This window comes from Copadichromis virginalis, linkage group LG8 (genome assembly GCF_057382275.1).
Source record: "Copadichromis virginalis isolate Kocher_CV1m ecotype Utaka linkage group LG8, C_Virginalis_male_GT1.1, whole genome shotgun sequence".
Taxonomy (NCBI): Eukaryota; Metazoa; Chordata; class Actinopteri; order Cichliformes; family Cichlidae; genus Copadichromis; species Copadichromis virginalis.
The window spans coordinates 15,338,044-15,363,647 of record NC_140625.1 but is presented as its reverse complement, the minus strand read 5'-3'; the positions used below and the strand labels follow the sequence as shown (position 1 = coordinate 15,363,647).

Here is a 25,604-nt window from a genome sequence, read left to right as displayed (position 1 = left end):
CATTTCTTCCCATTTTTTCTCATGCCCAGAACATCCTTTTTTTAGGTTTGTGAATATAGTTGAAAATGCTAACTCAGACTACTTTCTAAGAAGATTTTTGAGCAGAATACTCATCCTGGTTTTTAGAAACAAATCCTGTGTAATTATGAAGTTAAAACAGAAGTCGAGAAAATGTTTATTTTGGGGAAAAAGAGGATTTGTTCTTCTAGTTGCGTTTTGTGCTTGTATGCATGTATCTGATGTGATATGTTGCTGTTGTTCCTGCATCACCATAATAATGCTGGTCCAGGATTATCATTTCAACTGACCAACCACGGGGGAAAGAAAAAAATCATTTTGCTTGCATAAAACCCCAGAACAAAGAGTTAGGTTTGCTGTTACCCAAGTTCAAGTTGCTCGTGCTGGTTTGCTATTGATTGTATTTAAAAGCATTCGCTGTCTTCTTGGGTAATGCTAACTGAATGCTCAGACTTTGTCATTTGTCAGTTGCAATGTTTATCCTGGTTCAGCAGTTATGATGACATAAAACACAACACCAACACAAAGATATCAGATCATAATACATACCAGTCATTACATATGGAAGCAATCGATGCACTTTTAGCACATACAGAGATTGTGATGAATGATGTTTAAATAGAAGAAGTGTGTAAAACTATATTTCTGGAAATGGTAATGTTGGAACGGCCCATACAAGCAATGTAAAAATATTAAATATTAAATCAAAAATCATTAATCATCATTGCTATATTGCTCCCCCAATACTCAAATGTATGACCTACTCTGAGAGGGCTTGGGGAAACATAAAACTAATACTAATCCAATTTATATTTAAAAGAAAGCTATAATAAATGGATCAGATCGTCATGAACAAAGCAGCTGAATATTCATGAAATTGCATGCCTTAAAGTTTTACGATTTTGTTTAACTCAGCACTACACTGATATTGTACAAAGGACAAAATGATCTCCTTCCAAACTATATCCAGAGATTGTTTGAAATTAGAGGAGAAAAATATATCATATGTAAATATGTGATTATTGCTCAAATGAAAAATCAGTGGGGTGAACTTCTAGAGTGATTGTGATGAGGAATTAAGATTGCATTGTTCATCATGTAAATTTTTAAAAATGTTTCAAAATCAGGTGGTAAAGAAATCTAAAAACGAGATGCAATATGAATTCCATTGTATATGAAACTTTTGTTTTTCTCCCAGTTCAATATCAGTTGTTCAGTGAAATATTTGTTTGGTGAAATCTAGTTAACCATTGAAATTATGTTGTAAGTATGTAGGTATATGAGGCTTCAGTTGGTAATTCATTTGTGTTCTTCCCATTTAATTTAATCCCCGACTGTCAGTATTTACTTATTTATTTATACAACCTCACATTTTGTTGTTTTCAAAAAGAAAGGACTGAAGTTTACATACACACACACACACACACACACACACACACACACACACACACACACACCTCAAGTCCAGAGGGGTCAGCTGAATGGGAAGGAGAAGATCTGGTCAGTTATCACCTACGCCCTGCCGGTGATCATATATCCCCTGCTGGGATAATAACCTAGCCAAAGGAGAATATAGAAACCACTGAAATCAAGACAAGGAAGCTCCTTATGGAGGCTTTCACACTAAATCAAGCACCCCGAGCGCTGTCTAAGATGGGACAATGAACATCGCCCTTATGAAGTCAGTCACTGTACAAAAAAGGTTATGCTCAATGTTAAAAGTAATGCAATTGAATAGAGGTTTGACAGATTATCTATTATCTATGTCTATGTAACATGCTCCACCTAGACTGGTTCCTGATAAATGTATCAGATTCACATTAACATAGCAATATGGATCCATCCTGCCTTGTTTTAATTGTTCAGGCTGATGTTGGTGGTGTAATATTGCAAGGAGATTACAGGATGATGGTATCATGAAAAACTAAGGCCTGTAGCTTTACACAAGAATCACACATTACAATTTCAGACAAGTGTTGTTTTAATTTAAACTGGCTACAAGAAAACATTTTCCACTGCTAAAGCACAAGATCATTTAATTAAAAAATATATTTTTCTTTGCTTTTTGTATAGCAAACATACAAGATGACCACCTATACTCAAAACATACTCATGTTTTTAATTAGTGATTGACTTTTTTATTTTTCTTATAAGATATGTTTTGCTGAAGCAAAGCAAACAGCTATTTTATAGCAAGCGCAGAATTATTTTTGTTTGGCAACCTAGTTTCAAGGTTTAATATCATGCCAGCTTGACATTAATCCCCTCAAAGTTTAATAAGCAGCATTTCTGGTCAACCATTATAATGATATACATATAGTACATATAAAGTACATATTCAAATCTCATCAATGAAAAACCACTTTCCAAGCTAACATATAAAGAAATTAATAAGTGCAGTACAATATATATTTTTCACAGCAGTTCATCACAGGTCCAAATTATATAAAATAGACACAGAGGCATGCCAGCAGCAGAAGACATAAGAGAGGTCGAGAAGCACTGGATGCAGATTCACTGGTCCCGTGGCCACTGGCAGGGGCTGTGTGGGCCGATACACATTGAAATATCCTGTTTGCTTGGGGAACATCTTGATCTAGTGGATAAGAATGAAAGAAATCCTTTGGGACACATTTAAATATTCACTTGAAAAAAGTCATATCATTATTTGATGTATATGTTCCTGCACTGGAATGCACGCTCTGGTTTATTGTTGCAGAAGTGTAGCCTGTAATCTGCTAGCTGTTGAAGCCTGTCATGGATGTCTCATAAGAGTTGATGAAGAGGTGAAATCACGTGATACATGTACAGATTGCCAAAGATTATGTTGAACTGTTGAAGACAGTCACATGTTTTTCCTCTTCCTGCCCAACACTGATTAGTGATATACTGAGAGCAGCTGATTTCACAGATAACTGAAAGTGTCATTCACACCAGAGGAAACTGAGCAGGTGAATTGCTTACATTTGAGTGTACTCTGTCATAGATTATTGTGCTGTGATGTAGTTTTACCATTACTCTAGCATTAATAAAAATTATTGCATCTTTTTTTACAATAGTGCAATGACAAAAGTGTTATTTTTACATTTTTCATGCTGGTATTGAGAGGTGCTTTGCTTTTAACTGTGTGTCGTTAAGGTTGACTATCACAATAATACTTGATCTTGGTCATTGAATTTGTCTTTTGTGGAGACTTGATATGCATTTACTTGATAACTGTGCATTACAGTTATCATCACTCTCTCAGTGATGCTACAGTGATGTTTGCTTCAGTGAGTTTGGGTACCAAGGAAGAGTTTGGACCCGGATTACTAATGACAACAGACTTAAGTGCCTGACCAGAATATCAAATGAAATGCACATTGCTGACTCTCTGTGATCAGTATTATTACTCATTATTTCAAGTTTATTCATTATTTCAAGCTGTTGGCTCAAATGTTTAAAATGTCTGTGTCACAATTCATGTTCTGAGCCTTCAATACCAAGGGAATACAGTCATTTTAATCACTGTACATAGGTATGTCAGCCATGTATATTATCATTCCCATTTTGCTTCATCTGTATGGCATACCATACAAAGGTCTCAAGGCTAGCAAATTACCTTTTTAAAATGGATGATGGGTAAAACTTACCAGGTTTAAGTCCACATTGACTGACTCTTTAAAGACTGTCCAGACAACTGCTTGGTTGCATAAAGGTGTGGTTAGGGAGCCACTGTAGCGGTAGTAGTCATGCCGGTTCACATTGCCAAGCAAGTCATCAATGGAGATCTCATATGTGACCATCACTGTTGTGCCTACAATGAAGCAAAGATGCACAACATGTGGTGATCTGCTTGGGCCCTGATTCAGAAGTTTGCTTTCCTGTTCAACAAAGCACATGTGTGCTCACTGATATTGTGTATCTTTGAGAGATAGCTGGTCAGGTTTTCCAGAAGTCTGTGTTAGATGTTGGTGCTGATGTAGGATGTGTCTATCGAGACAGTTATATTGGATAATTAGAAAGAAACTCAAATATATGGGTTGTAGTTTAACAAAGCTAAAATAAAAACTAACAAAAAAACAGAAACTTACTGTTCCTGATCCAGTACTCCCATGAGAGCTGCTCAAAGTGCTCCCATGAGAGGTGCTCTTGGTAGTAGGGATAGACTGGAAAATCGACATTAAGAGAAACTTTTAACCCACACCTCACAAAATGATATTGGAAATAACAGCAAGCTTTCTTTATAGACCTAACAATCGCTTCAGGCTTTTTTGAAAGCCTTGATTGAGTTTAAAAATCAATCAAGTGATTGATTTAAAAAAAATAACATATCATACAGAAGTATATTATTTTTTACGTGACTTTTTAAAATCACAAAGATGCTCATCACTTCTGTAGCTTAAAGCATCTCAGATAATGACTGCATAATTATGACCACAGTTTTTGTCTGACATTGATAATGCAAAGTATTTAGGAAAATGATTAATCATCTTTATTTTCACAAGTATTTCCCCATGAAAAGACAGTTGAAGTGTTTATTAAAAATATGACTTCAAAGCGAGCCATATGTTAATATTGCTAATGCCAGAGATTTGTATATTTTGTGTATTTGAGAGATGTTATTTCACTTATCTCAGATTTGTGTGGAATTCTAATGATCAAATATAGAGTGCAAAAAAGTTTTTTCTCCTTTAACTATTAGGAATGGATTCCCATCTGTGATATTACAACTGTCATCAGCCGCCAGCATGAACTGCACTGTTAATCAGATAACTCTAAGACGATGACACTGAGTGTCTGAGACAGTGATCACATAACTTGGTGCGTAGGACAGGTAGAAATAGAAACTATTTTGTCTTACTTATTTTCTTCTGCCCTGTTCACATTGTAGATCCCTTCAGAAATTCGAGTGTAGTGCAGATTTAGCTTTCTTTTAAATACATGGAATGTGTATCATAAGCCAAGTGTTTGACAACCAATATAGCATATATACTACTGTTAACAGCTTAACTTCCCCAGGTTTTACCTCAATAAAGACTCCCAACATTGCCAAGCCATCCGGTGCCTGTAGTGCCTCATCCAGGGTTAAATCCTTTCTCTTGCTTACAATGTGCATCTGGACAAAAGACCAACTTAATGGCATGGAATATAAACAGGCTAGGTGTTTGGGGAAAATGCTGCAGATGCTTAATCTTTGTCACTACCTCCATTGGGTATCTTTTTGAGTCCACAGTATGCTCTGAGCCTTCAGACGTATCTGATGTGTCACCCCAGTGGAAGTGGAACTGTAGGATGGTATAGTCATGGCCCAAACCTCCTCCTGACTCCTCCACCAAATTTTCCACCAGTACACACTTCACTGGCAGTTGTTTGACAACACAAGAAAAGAATACTACAAACATACTCTTTTGATTTAGTTGAAGAAGATTGGCATAATAATAATGTAAGATGCTGTAATAATGTAAATAAGAACCTTTATATTAACCATGTCCAAAACAATTGCGAATGATTAAAAAAAACCCTTCAAACTTGAATGGCCTGTGTTGGTGATGTACTTGATAGCGTGGTTGTTATCAAAATGTTTAAATACAAAGGCATCAAGATGGCTGTCCGGCACAGCATTGTTTTTGTCAATGTTGATGGGTGACTGGTGTGTACTGCTACAGTGGGAGCCAGGCAGAAGCTGCCAAGAAGGTGGAGTGTCAGCTATTTGCAGAAAACATTTTCAGTCAAAATCCTGATCTCAGAGTATTTTCAGTATAAAACTCTCCTGATAAATGTGCTGATACATACCACAGTGATGTGGATGATAACACCATTCATCTGAAGAATGGAAAAAGAGTCATATATGTAATGTGCCAAATCAAAGTCATAAAAATGTATCAATCATTTATGTTTTTTTCCAATTTACAGGAAGGTAGAGGAGTTCCAGGGGAGGCATACACATTACGTTCGTGCAGAGGTTGTGTAGGTCGGTAGATATTATTCAGGTGTGTTTCCATGGGAAACTTCTTAATCTAAGAACAGATTACCAAAGGCTAGGTTAAGGTTAACATCAGCTAGCGCCCTGGCAGCACAGACATACACTCCCTAAAGCAGTGACTGTGACTGAAAAAGCCTTGCTCATTCAGAAAGCCTGTACTTTTTTGTAAGAACAAGGAAACATACCATTAAAAAAATCACAATAGCACATAGAAAATGTATCAAATGTTTTACATAGAAAATATACAATTTTAAGGGGAAAAAAAAGTTCATTTTAAATTTGATGACAGCAACAAATCAAAATCTAGACTCAAGGCAGACCACAGCACCCAGACTCTTTTTTAAGACTCCAAGCTGCTGTAATAGATTCAGTATATAGTTCTATATAGTATATGGAAATATGCAAGGCCTTCACTGGAAAAGATGTTGTCCAGATGGGAAAATATGTCACTTTTTTAAACATGTGTGATTTCTCCAGATTATCCAGATCTTTTGATGACATTATGCACTGTAGATGACGAGATATTTAAATATCTCCCAGTGTTATGGAGAAGAACATTACTGAGATATTAAACTGGTTTTTGGTGAGCATCTGCCAATATTTGCTTCTGAGCAACTCTGTCTGTCAAAGATATTCTTTTTATATATATTCTAATCACCTGTTTCTATTTAACCTAGCAGCAAAATCCTTTTCCAGCTGTTTTCTTGTAGTACCATGTACTTTTTGCCTTTTGATGATGATGAGATAGCCTTTATTTGTCAGTTGCAGGTCATTTGCCCACAACCAAGATGACAGACCTTGCCGACCGTACATACAATACAAACATCACAATGGGGAGACAGGTCAGGCTAGGTAGCGAGGAAAAAAAACATCAAAATGTGCAACACAGAAGGATAATACAGGAATGCACAGGAATCAACACACCATAACACAATAAACACAGACAAGCAACATGGGAAAGTGTTCCAGTGTGTACATCTGATCTGGGACCGCTGCAATCTTTTGACTGCGCCTCCAGCTGACCCGATGTCCACATCAGAGGGGAGGTAAGCGTTGGAGGTGGCGTTGGATAGGGAGGGTGATGTGTCAGTGAGTGATCAGTATAGTGCGTGTCCATAGTTCAGCTGAGACAGTGTCCTTCGCCCCGCCAGGCTAAGTAAACAGTCTTCCAGCCAACCCAGGTGGCCTTGCATGGAATGGGAAGGAACAGACTCAACACAGTCGTTATCAGGGAGTTTTTGTTCGGCTCCAGCCTTGAGCCCACAGCTGGCGCCGAAGGGGTAGCCGGATTATGATGGTAATTTTTCTTTTGCAAACAACTCATGAGAATTTCAAGCTGTTTTTAATACTCCGACACTGGTCTCTCAATCTCCCGTTAATAGCTGCGAGTTTCTCCGTGATGTTATTAGCCGTCGATTCTGTGGTCTTGTCACTCTTTTTGCTCACATAGCAGATTCTGAGACCTCACAACTGCAGCCAACTGATCCGAGATGTAGCTTCCGCCCAGAGATGTTGTTCTGAGTTGATTCTTTCCTCATGTAATCCAACATACATACGCTCAAAGGTGTTATTCTGAGCATTCACTGCAGTCGTAAGCGCCTCCAAGCTCTTAACCATGCTGCCTTCAGTGAGCCCTTTCTGAGAAGTCGCATCTGTCGTTTCAATCCCAGCGGGCAGCCTTGTGGGGGTTTGAACAGCCGGTTCTGCTCTCTTAATTCTCCGATAAGCCAGGGCCAAGCCAGCTCCGATCAGCCAGAACCCTGTTATCATGGTTCCAAATAGGTAGATATCTTCAGCGTCCTCGATCGACAGTCCCGCCAGGCACACGATCCTCTGCCACCCGTCCATCGTGTATCCGACAGGGAAAGTCCCTCCAGGGCACTCGGGTTCTCCTGAGCCCAGACTTCTCGTTAAAGGGTGTCAATAGCATTCAGAGACCAGTTGATCAAATCCATAATTCTCTTTTAGGTTTTAGACACAGACTATGAGAGGGTGTTCCAGGGAAAGTAATACAAAAAAGACACGAGACTAGACAAGGACATAAGAACTAGCAGGGAAGATAAGGGAGAGGAGAAAAAGTGTGTCCGCCTCCTCCGAGAGCCAAAGAAAGATTCAAATTGGGATGTTGCCGTCATCCCAATTTGATTGACTGACGTTGTTGCCATCAAATTAAAAAACTGTACGCACACATGTCCTCTGAGTGTTTTAAGAGATTTTTATACTGGTTGATCCTTTAAGTTAAATTCAAAGAGTCATGCATCTGCTGAGCCACCAGACAAGTCTAGGGCTTACATAGACATATGTGCGCCTCACTATCTGCAGTTGGCTGGTAAATAATCAGGTAGATAAGTTGAAAAGAAAGACTTCACTTGTCATTCTGTTACTTTTGCATGACTCGGAATTATCTGTTTATCCCACACAGTCACGTGCCGTTTGCGCAACATTTTCACTTGTTGACAGAGTCAACAGAAAAAGACATAAATAAAAAGGCATGATTATCAAACACAATAATCAAGCAGACACCAGCATGTACCAGTATGCTCCATCGGTATGTCACCAGTAAGTCTAGAGCTGCATGTCTGCACATTTCAGTGATTGCTTCTGCAACTGTTTGTAAATCCAACACAAACAGAAGGATTCCATTTGCCATGAGTCATTTACTGGTCGAGCTATTCAGTAGGATTAGCAGTAATTAAATAATTAAATAATTTCTAATCCACATTAATTAATATAAGAAGCTTTCTTTTCAGCATTTTCTCATATCATATATATTTGTTTGTTTGTTGTGTTGTGTTAAAAGGAGGAAGAGAACATTCATATTTGCAAATCCCCTTAAATTCACTAAACACAATCTTTGCTCCTCTTATGCTAAAGAGAACTCACCAGTTCACTGTTGGCGTGGATTGGCTCATGAAAGATTGTCCACACGACTGCTTCGTTGCAAGCAGGCGTTGTCAGGGAACCCATGTATTGGTAGAACTTTGAAACCAGTTTTGTTGCTTATTTAAAAATAGCAGCGTGAAGTCTGGGACATACTGACATTTATGAAAAACCCAAGTACAGCATATCCATCTGGATGCTCCCGGGGGGCAGTGAGATGATCCTTCTGAGTGACTATGTGCATCTGGAAGAGATTCCAACCATTTAACCATTTATAAGGCAAAGCAAAACAAGGAAAAGAAGTTTAGATGTCAAGTGATGAAGAAACATTGTACCTCCATTGGATATCTGTGCTCATCGACTGTGTGCTCTGAACCCGGATGATTTCCATCACCCCAGTGAAAGTGAAACTGAAGTCCTGTATATGTTCCACTAAGTCCACCTCCACTCACTTTAACTTCATTTCCTTTCAATGTGCACTCCACTACAAATGGGTGTAACATGGAAAACTTTGATAAACATATTTAATTATGACAGAGATGAAGCCTTTCTTAATTTCTACAACATACTACAAACAGGATATTTGCTATTACACAGTGGTAGAAAATACTTAAATCCTTTTCTCAACCAAATGTATACAATGCATTTTAATATTCAGTATTAGCAGTAAAGTATCTCAAAAATTAAATGAAGTAAAACGTGAGTTTTTGTACCTGTATGTCCATTGTTCATAATTGACGTGAAGACATCCTTAGAGTTGAAACCATTGAGGTTGATGTTTCCCAGGTTAGGGTCAGTCGTTACATTTTTGGTCACAATATCAATAGGGGACATCGTTGATCCTCCACAAAAACTGTTAGTCAGGTTTTTCCACTTAGTGTGTGAGCTGTAAAATTGAGATGCAGACTAAATACCAAAGTCAACCAAATATGATGAAAATCATTCATTCAGATGTTTATCAGATAATTAGCACAGCCTTGATAACAACAATCACTTGCAGTGGCTGAAATGGAAATACAGCAAATATGAGCCTTGAGTAATGCTCATTCATATCCTGGATAAACTGCTTCTTGTTTGTATAAACATGTAAGAGTGACATGAGGGAGAAAGTGAAGCATGACATGTCTATTTTCAACACAAGTGGAAAAGGATGATGGTAATCATTATAAAAGTAAAACTAACGCATTTTACTCACCACATGCTGCCAAAGGCCAGAAACCCAGGTACAGGGTGAGAGTGGGATAATACATCTTCAGGGTGAAAAGAAAATCAATCATCAATAAAAAAAAAATCCATTTGCTCTAGATTTTATATTTTGAGAAAGAGAAAGCAGCTCTGTTATGCTCTCATTGATAGCTAGTTACTACTTAGTAATGAAGGCCTGCTGTTAATGCTAGTTTGCAGCTTTCTATAGGGCCAGTGAAAATTCTGTGTTTTTTTTATTCAGCTGCTTCAAGCGTGGACTGTGAATCATCCAGTATTTTAGTACATAACAGTCCATCTCGGAACTGAAACCCAATTAAGTGCCTTAAGACAGAATAAAGTGAAGAATGTGCATCACAAAAATCTCAAATGATCACTTGGATAAGATTTGTGATCCTCATTTCTTACAAAACTCCATGAAGAAGCTTTCAAGATCAGACAAGCTGATTATATTACTGTACTCATTGTTGAAATTTTGACAAACCGTTCTATCTTTACTCTCGCAGTCTCAGGTCTCCAAGGTTTGAAAAGTGATGTGTTGGTTTCAGGTGTCACATTAAAAACTTTTTTCCAAGTCCAATAAGTCCATCAGTGAGAAAGGGGTAACAAACTGCTGCAGTACGCTACAAAATGTATGTATATACTATGCTAATCAATGGGGGGATGCCCACTGTGTTTAAACAATGAACATATATAGGGGAGACACACAACATGGTTGCTGGACTTTTTTCAGAAACATGGTATTCAAAATAGAGGCATCAATAAGAGCACACCAGATAGCTGGTAAAATCAGTATGTATAGCTACATTCATTCTACTCTTTGATATATCACTCAGACACCTATAGCGCACAGGCTCAATGCAAAGGTGAAATAATTGAGCCTGGTTTAACCTTAACACTTACAGTGCTTAATAGATAGATTAATTAGACCACCGTCCAAAGCACAGCTGCCTTAAATTAACAATACTGGTAATTATAAACAGAATATTTAATGTTTCTGTAATGGTTAATCCACCAGTATCCACAAACGTTTGAATCAAAATGACATTTTTAAAGACAAAATATGATTATTAATTTTTAAATATACTGTTTTACAAAAGAATGGAGAAAAAAGTAAAGGACATAATTATTATTTTTGTTAAACATGCCAAATCTAAGTTATTTATTCACTCCTGAAGAGAAAAATCAGCTTAAGTGGCTCAATGTGATGTTTGATTAATTTCTGATTTCTCCAAGAAGTTTAGTGTGCCAGCTGCAACTTCAAACCTATTTACTTCAAATTACAACTGAAACTACTCAAATAAAACCAGCAAGAAAACAATATGAAATCATATATTTGCTCCCAGAGGATGGAAGAAGTGAAGAAATGGTGTCCAACAATTGCTTTATAATAAGCAAAATCATCAGACATATTACACAGTTCAGATACTCAGTTCATGAAATGTTTCACAGAAAATAGAAGAACTTTTTGTCGAGTATCACATATTTTTTATTTTTTATAGTCCAGAAAAATCACCCTTAGCATCTATTACTCCTCTGAATAATCTAGACAAAATAAAAGTGAACATATAAGCAGGGTCTTATGCAAAACACTGAATAATGATACACATACCTACAGACAAGTATCTATTTGCAGTCAATACTACAGTGCTCGTGTGACCATCCACAAACTATTATCAAATAAAATAAAACAATTATACACAAAACATTCACAAATCACAGTTAATAATTATTAAATGATTAGTAAGTACACTAGTCAGTCAACAGCAGAGACAAATTTATAAAATCCAATAATCAATGTCCATCATTCATATGTCAACTTATTACAAAATATTGTTAGGTAAAGGTACAGAGATTTGCAGTTTTTTGTATCACACGGGCAGCATGTCTGTTACCTGGTAATGTTTAATGTCACTCAGTCTTGTGTTTGTACACACATCACTTTGGTAAGTGAACCTACTCAACAGGTTTTCTGTCCTTCATGTCCTCACACATTCATCACTATGCTTCATTAGGCCCAGTGCTTTAAGTGGCCCAAAAGAGGTGCCGGTACTCAATATTTTTTTCCGCCTCCCCTGAGGTAACAACAACTATATTGAATGGGTTTTATATACAACAGTCAACAGACAACCTTATACAAAATAATAAATCATTTTATTAGTTTGTGGATTTGCTTGAGCTAGAAAGAGCTACTGAACATAAATAAAATGTGCAAAAAGGTATTGAAATTTTTTTTTTAACAAAATGTACATAAAATAAATTATAAACTAATTTGTATTTTGCTCTCTCTTGAGTCCCTGCTGGTATCAGCAGCAGCACTTGTAAAGTGTACCTGCAGAGCTTGGTAGTTCTCCCATACATGCTTTCACTGTTCTCTCACTTGAAGAAACCCAACGCACTGATAAAACACGGCCTATCACAAGGAGACGTTGTCCAACATTGTGAGCACTCTCGGTTAACTCCCTTTGGTTTTTTGGTGATGCATGGTAGAGGGAGTAAAGCTGATCTAAGAATATTTTAAAGTGGTTGATTCCTCCTACCTCCTTCAAAACATCACAAACTGCCAGTTCCAGTCTGTGATTGGAACAATGCCAGACAAACAGGTAAGGGAATTTGGAACAAAGCTGCACAGCAACTCCTGTCTGTGAAGGTTCTCACAAACTTAACAATGTGGTGTATGCTGTACAGTGCAGCGAGGAATGCTCAGACCTCTACATTGGAGAGACCAAACAGCCACTTCACAAGCGCATGGCACAACACAGAAGAGCCACCTCCACAGGACAAGACTCAGCAGTCCATCTGCATCTTAAGGATAAAGGACACTCTTTCGAGGATGCCAATGTTCACATTTTGGACAGAGAGGACAGATGGTTTGAAAGAGGAGTGAAAGAAGCCATCTATGTCCACTGTGAGCGACCATCTTTGAACAGAGGCGGGGGTTTACGACACCAACTCTCTGCCATCTATAATCCAGTTTTGAGATCCCTTCCCAGACGCCTTAACGTCCACTCACATCCTGGGCCATCTGACCTCAGGAATTTGCATGATAAGGTGGGGCCAGGTTTCACAATGAACACACCCGAAACTCTGGCTGATTGGGACCCACACCCAGTCTCACACCTTGGCTCAGGCGATTAGAGGATCATCAGGGGGTCCTTTTGTCCCTCTGTGGGGGGTTTCTCCCACTAGGTTTATATCTGGGACTCTCCACCATTTGACCTTAGAACTGAAGAAGCTTCTCGGATGAGAGGTGAAACGTCTTCAAGCAACTTAAAAAAGTCCAGACGCTTTTCTTTGCAAGCTCCTTTGGCAGCAACTCCTGCTTTCCTCCCAAGCATCACTGAGGCTCCATCACAAGCAAATGCCAACAAATGTTCCTGTAGGTAGTGAGGGTCAAAGCCATTATTATGAAGACATCCTAACAGTGCTTCAGTGATGTCCTTTGCTGTGGTCCCCTGCAGCTCAATCAGTTCAAAAAATATTGTGTCTGGATTTTCACTGGAAATAGCTGACCGCAGGCACACGACAAGCACAGACTTTCCACTTATTGTAGTGGATTCATCAATGAGCACACACAATTTTCTTTCATTCATCACTATGTCATTGACTACCTTCTTTTTCATTTCAGCTGCAATGTGATCCAGTATATTTGCACATGAGTTATTAGAGTGCAAAACTCTGCCCATCTTGACACCATTTAAGACTTGCAACTGGACATCTATTGGCATGTCTGTAAAGGGACGCCCATGCTTGCCAATCTTATAAGCTGTTCTAAACACATTGCAAGTTGAAGCGTAGTCAGCCTTTCTCATATCTTCAATGTGTTTTTGCATTGTATTTTGTGTTGCCTTCTCTTTTATTTCAACTGCTTTCTTGTGATAAATTGAGTCTCTGTGCTCTTTTATTTTCTTTCGTAGTGAGTTTTGTTGTGCAGCCTTGTCCCTTCCAAAAGACGAGATTAAGCACCCACTCCACTCCTGCGACACTCTCTGCCCTTGCTGCATGTCCACGCGAGCACAAACTTGACTACACACACTACAACCCAACTTTTGATTTCTGCTGATCAGCCACTTGTAATTTGTGGAGAAATACCGGACTTGTGCTTGGGACCAACATTCTGGCCACTCATGCTCGCTAACGCGGCTGTTGTCATCGGTAGAAATGGTGTCATTCTCGTCCTCGTCGTCGCAAAAAGTGCCATCGTCCGCGGCTGCGGCACTAGTGCAGCTTTCATTAGCTTGCGTGTGACCTGCAGCGATATCATTCTGGCTCGGTGGGGTGTCAGCCAGCGAGTCCTCTGATTCTGACCATGTTCTTTTACTACTCAGAGTCTGAAGCCAGGAGAGCATATTAAGTGTTCATTGTTTTTGTATTTTAGCCGAGCAGCTGTTTGCGCGTTTTACACACCCTCTCCGGACCACGTTGAGTTGTTGACATGACAACGGCAAAAGCGACGCATGCGCTTTTCACTTGTAAAACACATTGGTGTATGGGTAATGTAGTCTCTGCTCTCGGTGGGACGAATTAGGAAGCGTGCTTGTGAAGGGCGCTCTGAAAAGCGGCAGCGCAGCCAAACGATTATAACAGATGTGCAAATGAGAGTACCGGTACGCTAAAAGCACGTTCTGGGCGCATGGAGAGGTGGCGGTACTCTCAAGAGCTATATTTAGAAGTGGCGGTACTGAGTACCGGCGCGTACCGGCCCACTTAAAGCACTGATTAGGCCCAGTTCTCTTTGTGTTTATGCAGAACAGAAATACAGCAAACACACAACACCTCCTTTTTCCAAAACATTAAAGACCATGGCGTGTTACGGACTGAACATATATAGGCAAATGAAAGTGACTGTGTGGATCAGAGAGAGACTTGATCTTGACATGAAAACATTTGTGACTTTGACAATTTGTTGCTGTTTGTTGTTGGGTTTTTTCTCTCTGACAAATGAACAAAATTTGTTTTCTAACTAGCGAGGAATCTCAAAAAGATCACACTATATCTTACCAATTTAGATAAAAATGTATTGTTTTATTTAAAAAATATTATCACATGTAATTTTCTGATGTTTACTTCTGAGTACACTAGATTAATTTTTCCTATTTACTTTGGTTCATTTGTCACAACGAGTAGTGCTTTAAAGCAGCCATGCCTTACCTCTTGGTCTGTGGCAGTCTGTCGACAAAATAAGCACAGTGGTTTTGGTTTGAGCTTAAAGACAACAAACTGCTAACAAAAAAGACATGCATCGCGGGGTCCCTGTTTGATTGACAGGTTTGAATGTTTACTTATTAGAAAAGATTTTTAAAATGTTGGTATCAAGTTTCAGCTTTGATTTGGACCATTTTTCCCTTTTGGTTAATTAATTGTTTTTACAAGTTTCTGTGTATATGGAAGACTAAGTGCCTGAATTACCCCTTGTTTACCAAATCTTTAACCCACAACTTCCCTTTCTGAACCCAATTCTTTATTGTGAACCAATCAGAGTGTAGCAATTGAATCACAGAAGCTAAAGGATGCTCATGGTGCACAAATCAGCTACGCTGAACACATTTTTATCAAAAGAACAACAATATTTACTGGATAATGCAAAAACAGGTAATACAATGTTTTAGCATTAAATTATACTCTAACAGGATGCAAGACAAAAGAACTCAAAAAGGACACAACCTAAGAAATTGCAAATTTTCATAATGTTCATGTTCCTTTTGGCCTCTACTGCAGTCATACATACAGTGGGGCAAAAAAAGTATTTAGTCAGCCACCGATTGTGCAAGTTCCCCCACTTAAAATGATGACAGAGGTCAGTAATTTGCACCAGAGGTACACTTCAACTGTGAGAGACAGAATGTGAAAAAAAAATCCATGAATTCACATGGTAGGATTTGTAAAGAATTTATTCGTAAATTAGGGTGGAAAATAAGTATTTGGTCACCTCAAACAAGGAAGATCTCTGGCTCTCACAGACCTGTAACGTCTTCTGTAAGAAGCTTTTCTGTCCCCCACTCGTTACCTGTATGAATGGCACCTGTTTGAACTCATCTGTATAAAAGACACCTGTCCACAGCCTCAAACAGTCAGACTCCAAACTCCACCATGGCCAAGACCAAAGAGCTTTCGAAGGACACCAGGAAAAGTATTGTAGACCTGCACCAGACTGGGAAGAGTGAATCTACAATAGGCAAGCAGCTTGGTGTGAAAAAATCAACTGTGGGAGCAATCACCAGAAAATGGAAGACATACAAGACCACTGATAATCTCCCTCGATCTGGGGCTCCACGCAAGATCTCATCCCGTGGGGTCAAAATGATCATGAGAACGGTGAGCAAAGATCCCAGAACCACACGGGGGGACCTGGTGAATGACCTGCAGAGAGCTGGGACCAAAGTAACAAAGGTCACCATCAGTAACACACTACAACGGCAGGGAATCAAATCCCGCAGTGCCAGACGTGTTCCGCTGCTGAAGCCAGTGCATGTCCATGCCCGTCTGAAGTTTGCCAGAGAGCACATGGATGATACAGCAGAGGAATGTCATGTGGTCAGATGAAACCAAAGTAGAACTTTTTGGTATAAACTCAACTCGTCGTGTTTGGAGGAAGAAGAATACTGAGTTGCATCCCAAGAACACCATACCTACTGTGAAGCATGGGGGTGGAAACATCATGCTATGGGGCTGTTTTTCTGCCAAGGGGACAGGACGACTGATCCGTGTTAAGGACAGAATGAATGGGGCCATGTATCGTGAGATTTTGAGCCAAAACCTCCTTCCATCAGTGAGAACTTTGAAGATGAAACGAGGCTGGGTCTTCCAACATGACAATGATCCAAAACACACCGCCCGGGCAACAAAGGAGTGGCTCCGTAAGAAGCATTTGAAAGTCCTGGAGTGGCCTAGCCAGTCTCCAGACCTCAACCCCATAGAAAATCTGTGGCGGGAGTTGAAAGTCCGTGTTGCTCGGCGACAGCCCCAAAACATCACTGCTCTCGAGAAGATCTGCATGGAGGAATGGGCCAAAATACCAGCTACTGTGTGTGCAAACCTGGTAAAGACCTATAGTAAACGTTTGACCTCTGTTATTGCCAACAAAGGTTATGTTACAAAGTATTGAGTTGTATTTTTGTCATTGACCAAATACTTATTTTCCACCCTAATTTACAAATAAATTCTTTACAAATCCTACCATGTGGATTCATGGATTTTTTTTTCACATTCTGTCTCTCACAGTTGAAGTGTACCTCTGGTGCAAATTACTGACCTCTGTCATCATTTTAGGTGGGGGAACTTGCACAATCGGTGGCTGACTAAATACTTTTTTGCCCCACTGTATTCCTATAAACACTTCTGCTTTTACCATTTATATGTATTTTATATTTTCTTGTCTGCATGATTCATGTCATGTCAAGTGTGTCAACCTTTATATATCTTTTTATAACAATAAAAAGACAAAAGAAGAGAAAAAGGCAGAAAGAAGAAATCATATTTGCAAAATCTGTGCATACTGATTTTTTTCTGTTCTTCTTACAAGAGAGCTTTAAGTATGATTTAAAACATAAATATTTCTTTGCTTTTGTTTCATGACAAGCTCATGTTTGATGTGGTGAAGTCAGGGGAGTAGTTTCCCACATAAGGAAATTAACATAATTCTCAGGGAGCTCAGAGCAGAGAGGCAAGAGTCCTGCAAAAACAAAAGCATAACTATGTATAAAGGCAACAGTGCAACAATAACGCATCTAAAAATATCTCTGTGTTTTTAAATGTGAATAGTCTTACTGAAAGAGGGATCCAGTCAGCTCATCAACAAAACCACCTGAAAAGAAATACAACATTTATGTCAAACCAAAGTTAATTAAATCTGTGAACACACATCAGTACCCCCACAGAATCACAACTAGCACTTACCCGGTGTGCAAACTGTGTCACAAAGAATGGGACAAATGTAGCAGGTTGAACAACCCTGGAAAACAAAACAAACAAAAAGAGAACAGGATTAACATAAAGAGGCACTAGGTGAAACAAAGTGCTGTGTATTATTACAGCAGTTATAATCCTTTTTAAGTCAAGATGCTTGCTTGGCAGTGCTCGCAGTGATCTGACTCATCTCCTTCCTCACACGGGCACTTGGCACAGTCATTAGAGCAATGCTACAAGATGAGAAGGAATCACAAGGTATAGTGATTAACCGTGCATATGGTATATAGTCAGGACTTATAATCATTTGTAGCAGGTTGCTGAAATTATGTAAAACCCAACTCTAATGTGTGATTACTGGGCAGATGTGCAAATAAAATCTGTTATTTCCATGATATGTTTTTTTTACCTCACAAATGGAGCAAACACTACACAACGATCCAGAGTGGAACTGTGGAGTGTCAGCAGCTCCCTCCTCTTCATCTGAGTCACTTTGGTTGTCCTTTGTGTCTTTACCTTCAGACTCATCTGTAAATGGTTCAGGAAATCATCTTTATCGGAAATGTATTTTATTCAGTTCAATTCAGTTTTATTTATAAATGGTCAAATCACAACAACACTTTCCCCAAGACGCTTTATATTGTAAGCTAAAGACGAGGGAAAGCCCCAATAATCAAATGACCCCCTATGAGCAAGTGCTTTGGTGACAGTGGAAAGGAAAATTTCCCTTTTAACAGGAAGAAAGCAGAACTAGGCTCATTCAGCAAATTGCCACAACTGGTTGGGGGTGAGGGCAGGAAGACAGGCCAAGACACGCTGTGGAAGAGAGTCAAGTGTATCTTGTAGAACATTAAATTGTCTATAAAAGAAAAAAAAAGATGATCATAACTCCACGTGTCTTTCTTCATTATTTAACCTCCTCTTTAACATGAAATCACAAAATTAATTTAATGATCTGGATAGCAAAATATCTTTTAGATGCAAACATTAGATATTAGAGTCAGGATTTGTCAAATGTTGCAGTAAGACTGTTAGACTGCTCTGTTACTATATAGCACTGAGACATACATGTGGGGTAGAAAATGCATAGGTAAGTATTTATTATTGTAAATACCCACGGCAATGCTTTTTAGTATCCCTTTCTTTATTACGGTTGCTGTTGCAAACACACGAACGGCTGCAGCTCTACAGCTTCCAGCCGCACAATCATCACCAACAACAACAACTACAGACAGGCATCACAGCTTCTTATTTCGGCGAGGCGTTTTTGCAGATGCAGTGTAGGTGCGTCCATCTCCCCTGCAGCGGCACCGCAGACCATGCCCCGCCAGAATTACAAAAGCAAGTAATGCCATGTAATCATATTTGTCCATTTCATTAGGTACACCTGTTTAATTGCTGTTTAATACAAGGATCGACACCCAGAAAGTATACACAGCGCTTCACTTCTTACACATTTTGTCATTTTACAGCCTTATTTGAAAACGGATTCAATTAATTTTTAACCTCAAAATTCTACATACAATAATGAAAAAGTGAAAGTATATTGCATGAAATTCTTGCAAATTTAATAAAATTGCAAATAAAATACAATAATATAAAATTTAAAGAAGTATTCACAGCCTTTGGTCAATATTTTCTTGAAGCACCTTTGGCAGCAATTACATCTCATAGTTCCTGCTGCCGAAAAACATCCCCACAGCATGATGCTGCCACCATCATGCTTCGCTGTGGTGATGCTATTTGCCAGCTGATGAGCAAGGTCTGTCTTTTACTGAGGAGTGGCTTCTGTCAGGCCACTCTACCATATAGGCCAGACTGGTGGAGCTCTGTCAGAGTTACTATTGGGTTCTTGGTCACTTCCCTGAAAGAGCTCAATTTTCAGTGTCATGTCAAAGACTGTGAATGAATATAATCCGTTTTGGAATAAGTCTGTAACATGACAAAATAATAATAATAATAATAATGGATTGGATTTATATAGTGCTTTTCAAGGCACCCAAAGCGCTTTACAATGCCACTATTCATTCACTCTCACATTCACACACTGGTGGAGGCAAGCTACAGTTGTAGCCACAGCTGCCCTGGGGCAGACTGACATGTGGAACAAGCAAAATGCTGTGAATACTTTCCAGGCGCACTGTATCAAAACCTCAGTATTCACATGGGTTTCCTAATTGCTGTGCTGGTGCTGGAGTAAACCTTATTTACTTGAATTGATTTCAATACATCTTGCAGTAATTTGCAACCTCATTCAACAACACTCATATCTGCAAGTTACTTTAGTTGCTTTTTTGCCATTTTTGCAGTTAACCGCAGACATAACAAGCAACTTTAGGCCATATTGTTTTCTTTTTTAACTACTGAGTCTGTACTAACATCAACCCCCCTGTGACAAGTCCGCTCACTGGCAGCCCAGGTTATGTGTTAGTGACTAACAGTTAGTCAGTCCATCTCTGTACTAACAAGCAATCCAAGAAATGCTTTTCTAGCAAGGTCTGATAACTGCCATTTATTTAGAAGTTACATGACTAACTGTGTAATTCTGTTTGGTGCAATATTTTTTTGTATGTATGACACAGACAGTCTCTTTTTTGTATTATACTTCTGTCATAACCTCATGTGACATGTTTGTTTTACAAAGTAGTCTAAGTAGCTATAGTGTAAACAAAGCTAAAATTCCTACAGGTCCCATTTTTCCATAATATGATTTCTTGTCATTCTTTTTCTAGCATTAAAAGAAATGACTGTGCTTTTAAAATATGCCCTAAACTGTATAGTACCCTCTTTTAGACAAATCTCCATGTATTTAATGTTTGGTGTTTTAAAGTCTCAAAAGCTACATTGGCACAACAAATGGAATAGATGGTTTAGATACTGTTGGGTTCCTACCGCACAGATAATCCAGTCTATTTTAGGACTGATATGTATGATGGTGTTCCTAAAGTAACCCCAGTAAGCTGAACAATGTCAGAGAGCTACTGTAGAGTACAGATTCACTCATGGAGTTCTAAGAAAACACATCATTTCTTGTAACTAATATTTAAATACTGCATAATTCAGTATCTAAACTATTAATATGTTTCAAAATGTGTGTGGGTTTAAAAAAAAGTGTTTTCACCATCTTCCTCTTCAGAGTCATCCTCATGTGTATCCTCTTCAGCACTGTCAGCCTCCTCTTCCTTATCTCCTTGAGTTGCTTTATCGTCATCCTCTTCTCTTGGTTCCTCCTCGTCATCTTCCTCATTATCAGCTGGGACTTCCTCAAGAACCTCCTCCTCGCAATCTGCATCTTCATCTACCTCCTGCTCGCCATTCTCATCTGCATCTTCATCCACCTCCTCCTCACCATTCTCATCTGCATCTTCATCCACCTCCTCCTCACCATTCTCATCTGTATCTTCATCCACCTCCTCCTCTTCATCTTCATCTGCTGCATATTCTTCTTCAGATTCTTCCTCTTCTGCATCATCCTCATCAGAAGCCTCACCTTCTTCTTCCTCTTCCTCAACATCTCCTTTCTCCTCAGCATCATCTTCCTCTTCCTTATCAGTCTTGTCATCTTCCTCCTCAGCTTCCTCCTCTGCTGTCTCCTTCTCATCCTCCTGTTCTTTTTCATCTTTTTCTTCTTCCACTTGTTCATCAGTCTCTATCTCATCATCATCTGAGTCTTCATCATCTTTCTCCTCTTCTACATGTTCATCATCTTCCTCAGTGCCATCACCACCCTCAGCTGTTTCAGCTTCTTCAGCCAGAACCTCCTCAGCATTTCTAACGTGGAGGCTTTTCTCCATTTCATTCAAGTCTTGGGCACTTACTACAGCAGAGAACAGCACCTGGGTTGAGCACAGCAGCACAAGCAGGAGCCTTACCACCCAAAGTTTCACAGGTTCCATCTCGGAAGAAATGCAGCTTTGGAACTTGAGGACTGTCTTACTCTTTTCACTCTATTCTTCCACCAAAAACCAAAACAGCCAATGGCTGCTAAAGCCGCAACTGATTTAGGCAGAGTGTTCAGGTCTTTTTCGCAGGCTTCCGAGAGACGGGGTGAAAATAACTGTGCTCACAGAGAGCAGAGTGCCAGCCTTGTGCTGAGAACACAAGAGGACACAGTGAAAATACGACTGTGTGTGCGGTGTAGCTATGTTGCTGTATGTAAGTGAGTGACAGAGGCACATGTCTAAGAAGAATGCTCCTGATGCCCTTAACACAGAGCATTAGAGAGGTGGGTGTATGCCTTTGGTGGGTGGGGGAGGGGGCTACTGAACTGCAAGAGGGTGGGGGAAAATAAGTCACTTAAAAAATGTGTGTGTGTGTTTCATTAGATTAATGGTTGGTAGGTTTTTGGAGAACTCTTCTCACTGTCTCCTATATATTTTAATGCAAACAATAACCTTTCCAACACACTCTACACAGCAAAATTCATTTCTTCTTGCCAGTCCTGAAGCAATTGAAAACATGTCAATATGATTTATGGCACTCATGTAAATACAAGGAAATGGAAAGCATGGCACTGTGAACATATTGTGCTTTCCAAAATAGTCATTTGAACAACTGAATGTTTGTACTCATATTTTATTTTTCTTACTTTGGAGCCAGCGGGAAGAGAACACTTACATTTAGGAGCATTATAAAAGTCTACACTCACACTGCCACAGTCAGCTACAATACAGCAAAGAGCAGCCAGGCTGAAAGCGATGACACTGCCTCTAAGTGTGAACTGCTCCTCCTGCAACTGACAGGTGGCATGGCTAACTCTTTACAGTGAAGGCTCCTTCAATAGCTTGTTCCAATATGTAACCTTCAATGGAGCCATGGTGGACTGAAACGCAGTACCAGGATGATAGTTCTGTCCAACTATCACACACCCACGTTGTGTACATAATTTAAATGTATTTATTGATGGCAAATGGGAAAGTTTATTTCAAAAAGTTCACTTAAATTATAACATTCAAAAACATTTTTATTATTATCCTTTATTTATTCAAGTAAATAAAGAGACTAAAGAGACATTTGCATAAAAAACAAAACTCAACAGAAACCTACATTTCACCCTTGGGTTCTTTTCCCTGTAGGGTTAAGTAACCACACAGGCCTGACACAGTGGAATGAAGTTGACTTTGATAGGACTGAACAACATCTAAGACAGACCAAAGAATTTCAAGTATTTGTACTAACAAAGAAGCTGAACAATAGATAATTGTGTATTTGCAAAAAAAACAAACTCAACAGAAACCTACATTTCACCCTTGGGTTTTTTTCCTTGTAGGGTTAATTAACCACACAGGCCTGACACAGTGGAATTTGTTCACTCAATCAGCATTTTGATTTTGTGCCAAGAATTAGATGAGAGAAGGAAAAATTTTTATATAGTGCAGTCATGTGAAAAAGGGCGTAGTTCTTTCAGTTCTAAGAGTTTATGTATCAAATGTATAAAATGATGTAATCTTTAAAAATCTCTGCAATTATTTAAACAATCCAAATATCTACACTTTGGTCTCATCTGTTCCAGAAGTCTTGTGGTATGTTCAGATGCAACTTAAGCAATGGTGCCATGCTCCTTAGAGAGAGAAGAGTTTTTTGCTTGCCTGGTAACACTTTCAAACAAGCATTGCGTTTTTCTAATTGTTCTGTCACAAATTTTGACATTTGACATGCTCACTGAGATATGTAGAGTCTGTGATGTAGGTCTTGGATTTTGTTTTTAAATTTCTGTCACCAGTGCACAGAGATTCCTCCAGTTTCCTAGAATCTTTTAATGTTACGTAGAGTAACACTGAGAAACATTATTCTGAAATCGCTCAATTTGTAAACAGTTTTTTTTTTGGGTGTGTGTCCCGTTTGGATCTTTAGCCATCAGAATTGTTGCCTTAAGGCCAAGAAAGATGTCAAGCGGATTTATTTTACCAAGTGGATCATCATGGCCTTGCCATATTGGTCCATTTGATTGACCTTTATTATAATTATGAATTTCTTTTCTTTTCGGTTTCTACAAACGGGACAGACATGACTGGGGTATAGGACAGGGAGAAAGAATGAAAGAAAGAGAGGGAGAGAAAGAAAACCAGAGGGGAGAAGAGACGGTGAGAAAGGGGGGAAGAAAGAAAGAAAAACAAACCAAAACACCTGGATCACCTGGATGGATAAAAAAAAACAGAAGAGAAAGCAAACAAAAAAGAGCAACATAATAAAAAGAGCACCTTCACAATAAACTAGCTAGCAGTAGATAACAGTAGATACTAAATATTAAACAATATACGGCGGAGCACCCCCAGACCCCCAAGCCTCCACGCCCGTCCCGGACCAACCCAGGGGCAGCCAGGCTACCAGGCCAGTAACCAACGTCCGCCAGCACAGACCGTCCCCCATCTCCGCTGTACGCAGCCACAAGGAAAACACCATCTAAGAGCCCCCAAACAGTTTTTTGCTGACTGGCAAACCTATGCCTGTCTATACCTATACCTATGTTGTGTAGTGTAGTTTTTCTAAGATGTTGCATTTGTACAACAAGCCACAGCCCTACAGTACATGCTTTGATAAGAAACTATTTAATTCATGATGTGTCTGTTTGTCCAGGTTTTTGTACTGAATATGATTCCTGTACTTTCTCCACTCCTGAGGTGTGTCACAGTCAGTGTACTTATTATTACCAATCTTTGGCTGAGCTATGCTTGGCTAACTTTTCACCTAGCTCTCAACAACAAATTATTCTGTACTCATAGTAAAACTCAATTCATTATAGTGCATGAAAACTTTATTAAAAAGAACTATATTGCAGACATACAAATATGGCACATTATGCAATGTAACAGAATGCAAAAAGTATTAATGTGCTCTTAATATAACCCCTGACAGACACCATGACAGGAAATCAGACTTTAATGTAAAAAATTCGACGAGGAGGTTTGAATGTGCTTCCTTGTGCTATCACAACCCAGTTGAGGACAGCTGAGTAATGCTCCATCTGAAAAGAAAGAGCATAATGTCATAAAAGTCTAGAATAGAATAAAGTAAAGGTATTTTTGTCTCCTACTGGAGAAAATGATCTTGAAAAAGGAAACTGCATCATTAAAGGCATGCATGAGGCCAGCACAGCTTAGCTTAGTATAAAGACTGAAAGCAGATAAAACAGCTAGCCTGGCTCCATCTAGTGACCAAAATTCACCTTCCAGCCCTGCTAAATCTGATCTTTTATGTCTACTTCACTTAAAACGTTTTAACTGATACACAACAAACCCACTGGCTGTTTTTAAATAAAGTTAGCATTACTTACCATAACCCACATTATTTCTGACCTCAGCCAACCCAGATTTTCCCATGTTCCACTTTTCTGTTATTATGCTAATCAAAGCTAACCTGCTATGTAGTCGTGTAACCTCTATATAAAATACTTTGACTGTGCAGACGGGCTCTTTCACAACATATGTATATATCTACATATGTATGAGGAATTAGTAAAAGGGTACTGAATGACAAAGTGAGAGCTTCAGAAAAATGCTTCTGTTTTACCTGAGCCTGTAGTCTGTGTTCAAACTCTCTGCTTTCAGTCAGATGTTTAAGCATACCATCTACCCGATATCAAAAAAATACAAAAATGCATTTACTTCACGATGGATCCACAATGGAATTTTGC

The 25,604-nt window shown here is 39.0% G+C and overlaps 1 protein-coding gene, 1 long non-coding RNA gene and 2 pseudogenes across 3 annotated transcripts; all 4 read right to left on the bottom strand.

Annotated features, from left to right (window-relative positions):
• Positions 1-2,015: 2,015 nt before the first annotated feature.
• LOC146703020 (putative carbonic anhydrase 3) lies at positions 2,016-6,070 on the bottom strand (annotated as a pseudogene). Its single transcript, XR_014922111.1, has 7 exons — positions 5,912-6,070; positions 5,530-5,706; positions 5,205-5,359; positions 5,012-5,116; positions 3,910-3,990; positions 3,651-3,814; positions 2,016-2,614 (listed from the first exon to the last, which is right to left on the bottom strand). The product of XR_014922111.1 is annotated as a putative carbonic anhydrase 3 (transcript).
• A 657-nt stretch (positions 6,071-6,727) lies between these two features.
• On the bottom strand, positions 6,728-9,814 carry LOC146703019 (uncharacterized). Its single transcript, XR_014921940.1, has 3 exons — positions 9,577-9,814; positions 9,199-9,347; positions 6,728-9,107 (listed from the first exon to the last, which is right to left on the bottom strand). It is a non-coding gene; the product is annotated as an uncharacterized LOC146703019 (long non-coding RNA).
• Positions 9,815-12,679: 2,865 nt separating this feature from the next.
• LOC146703018 (E3 SUMO-protein ligase KIAA1586-like) lies at positions 12,680-14,870 on the bottom strand (annotated as a pseudogene).
• A 2,746-nt stretch (positions 14,871-17,616) lies between these two features.
• Positions 17,617-21,867, bottom strand: LOC146703017 (uncharacterized). Its single transcript, XM_085466110.1, has 6 exons — positions 21,093-21,867; positions 18,381-18,499; positions 18,133-18,204; positions 17,963-18,017; positions 17,834-17,870; positions 17,617-17,738 (listed from the first exon to the last, which is right to left on the bottom strand). Exons 1-6 carry the CDS (start codon positions 21,865-21,867, stop codon positions 17,717-17,719), a joined length of 1,080 nt encoding a protein of 359 aa, XP_085322236.1. The 3' UTR covers positions 17,617-17,716.
• Between the last annotated feature and the right edge of the window lie 3,737 nt (positions 21,868-25,604).

What these genes read in the sequence shown, in the direction of transcription:
- LOC146703017 (XM_085466110.1), bottom strand. Translation starts at nt 21,867, where the DNA reads ATGGAACCTGTGAAACTTTGGGTGGTAAGGCTCCTGCTTGTGCTGCTG. An exon ending in GTGTTTGCTCCATTTGTGAG is followed by an intron (nt 18,205 to 18,380) that starts GTAAAAAAAACA and finishes CTCATCTTGTAG; the next exon opens with CATTGCTCTAATGACTGTGC. An exon ending in CTGACTGGATCCCTCTTTCA is followed by an intron (nt 17,739 to 17,833) that starts GTAAGACTATTC and finishes TTGTTTTTGCAG; the next exon opens with GACTCTTGCCTCTCTGCTCT.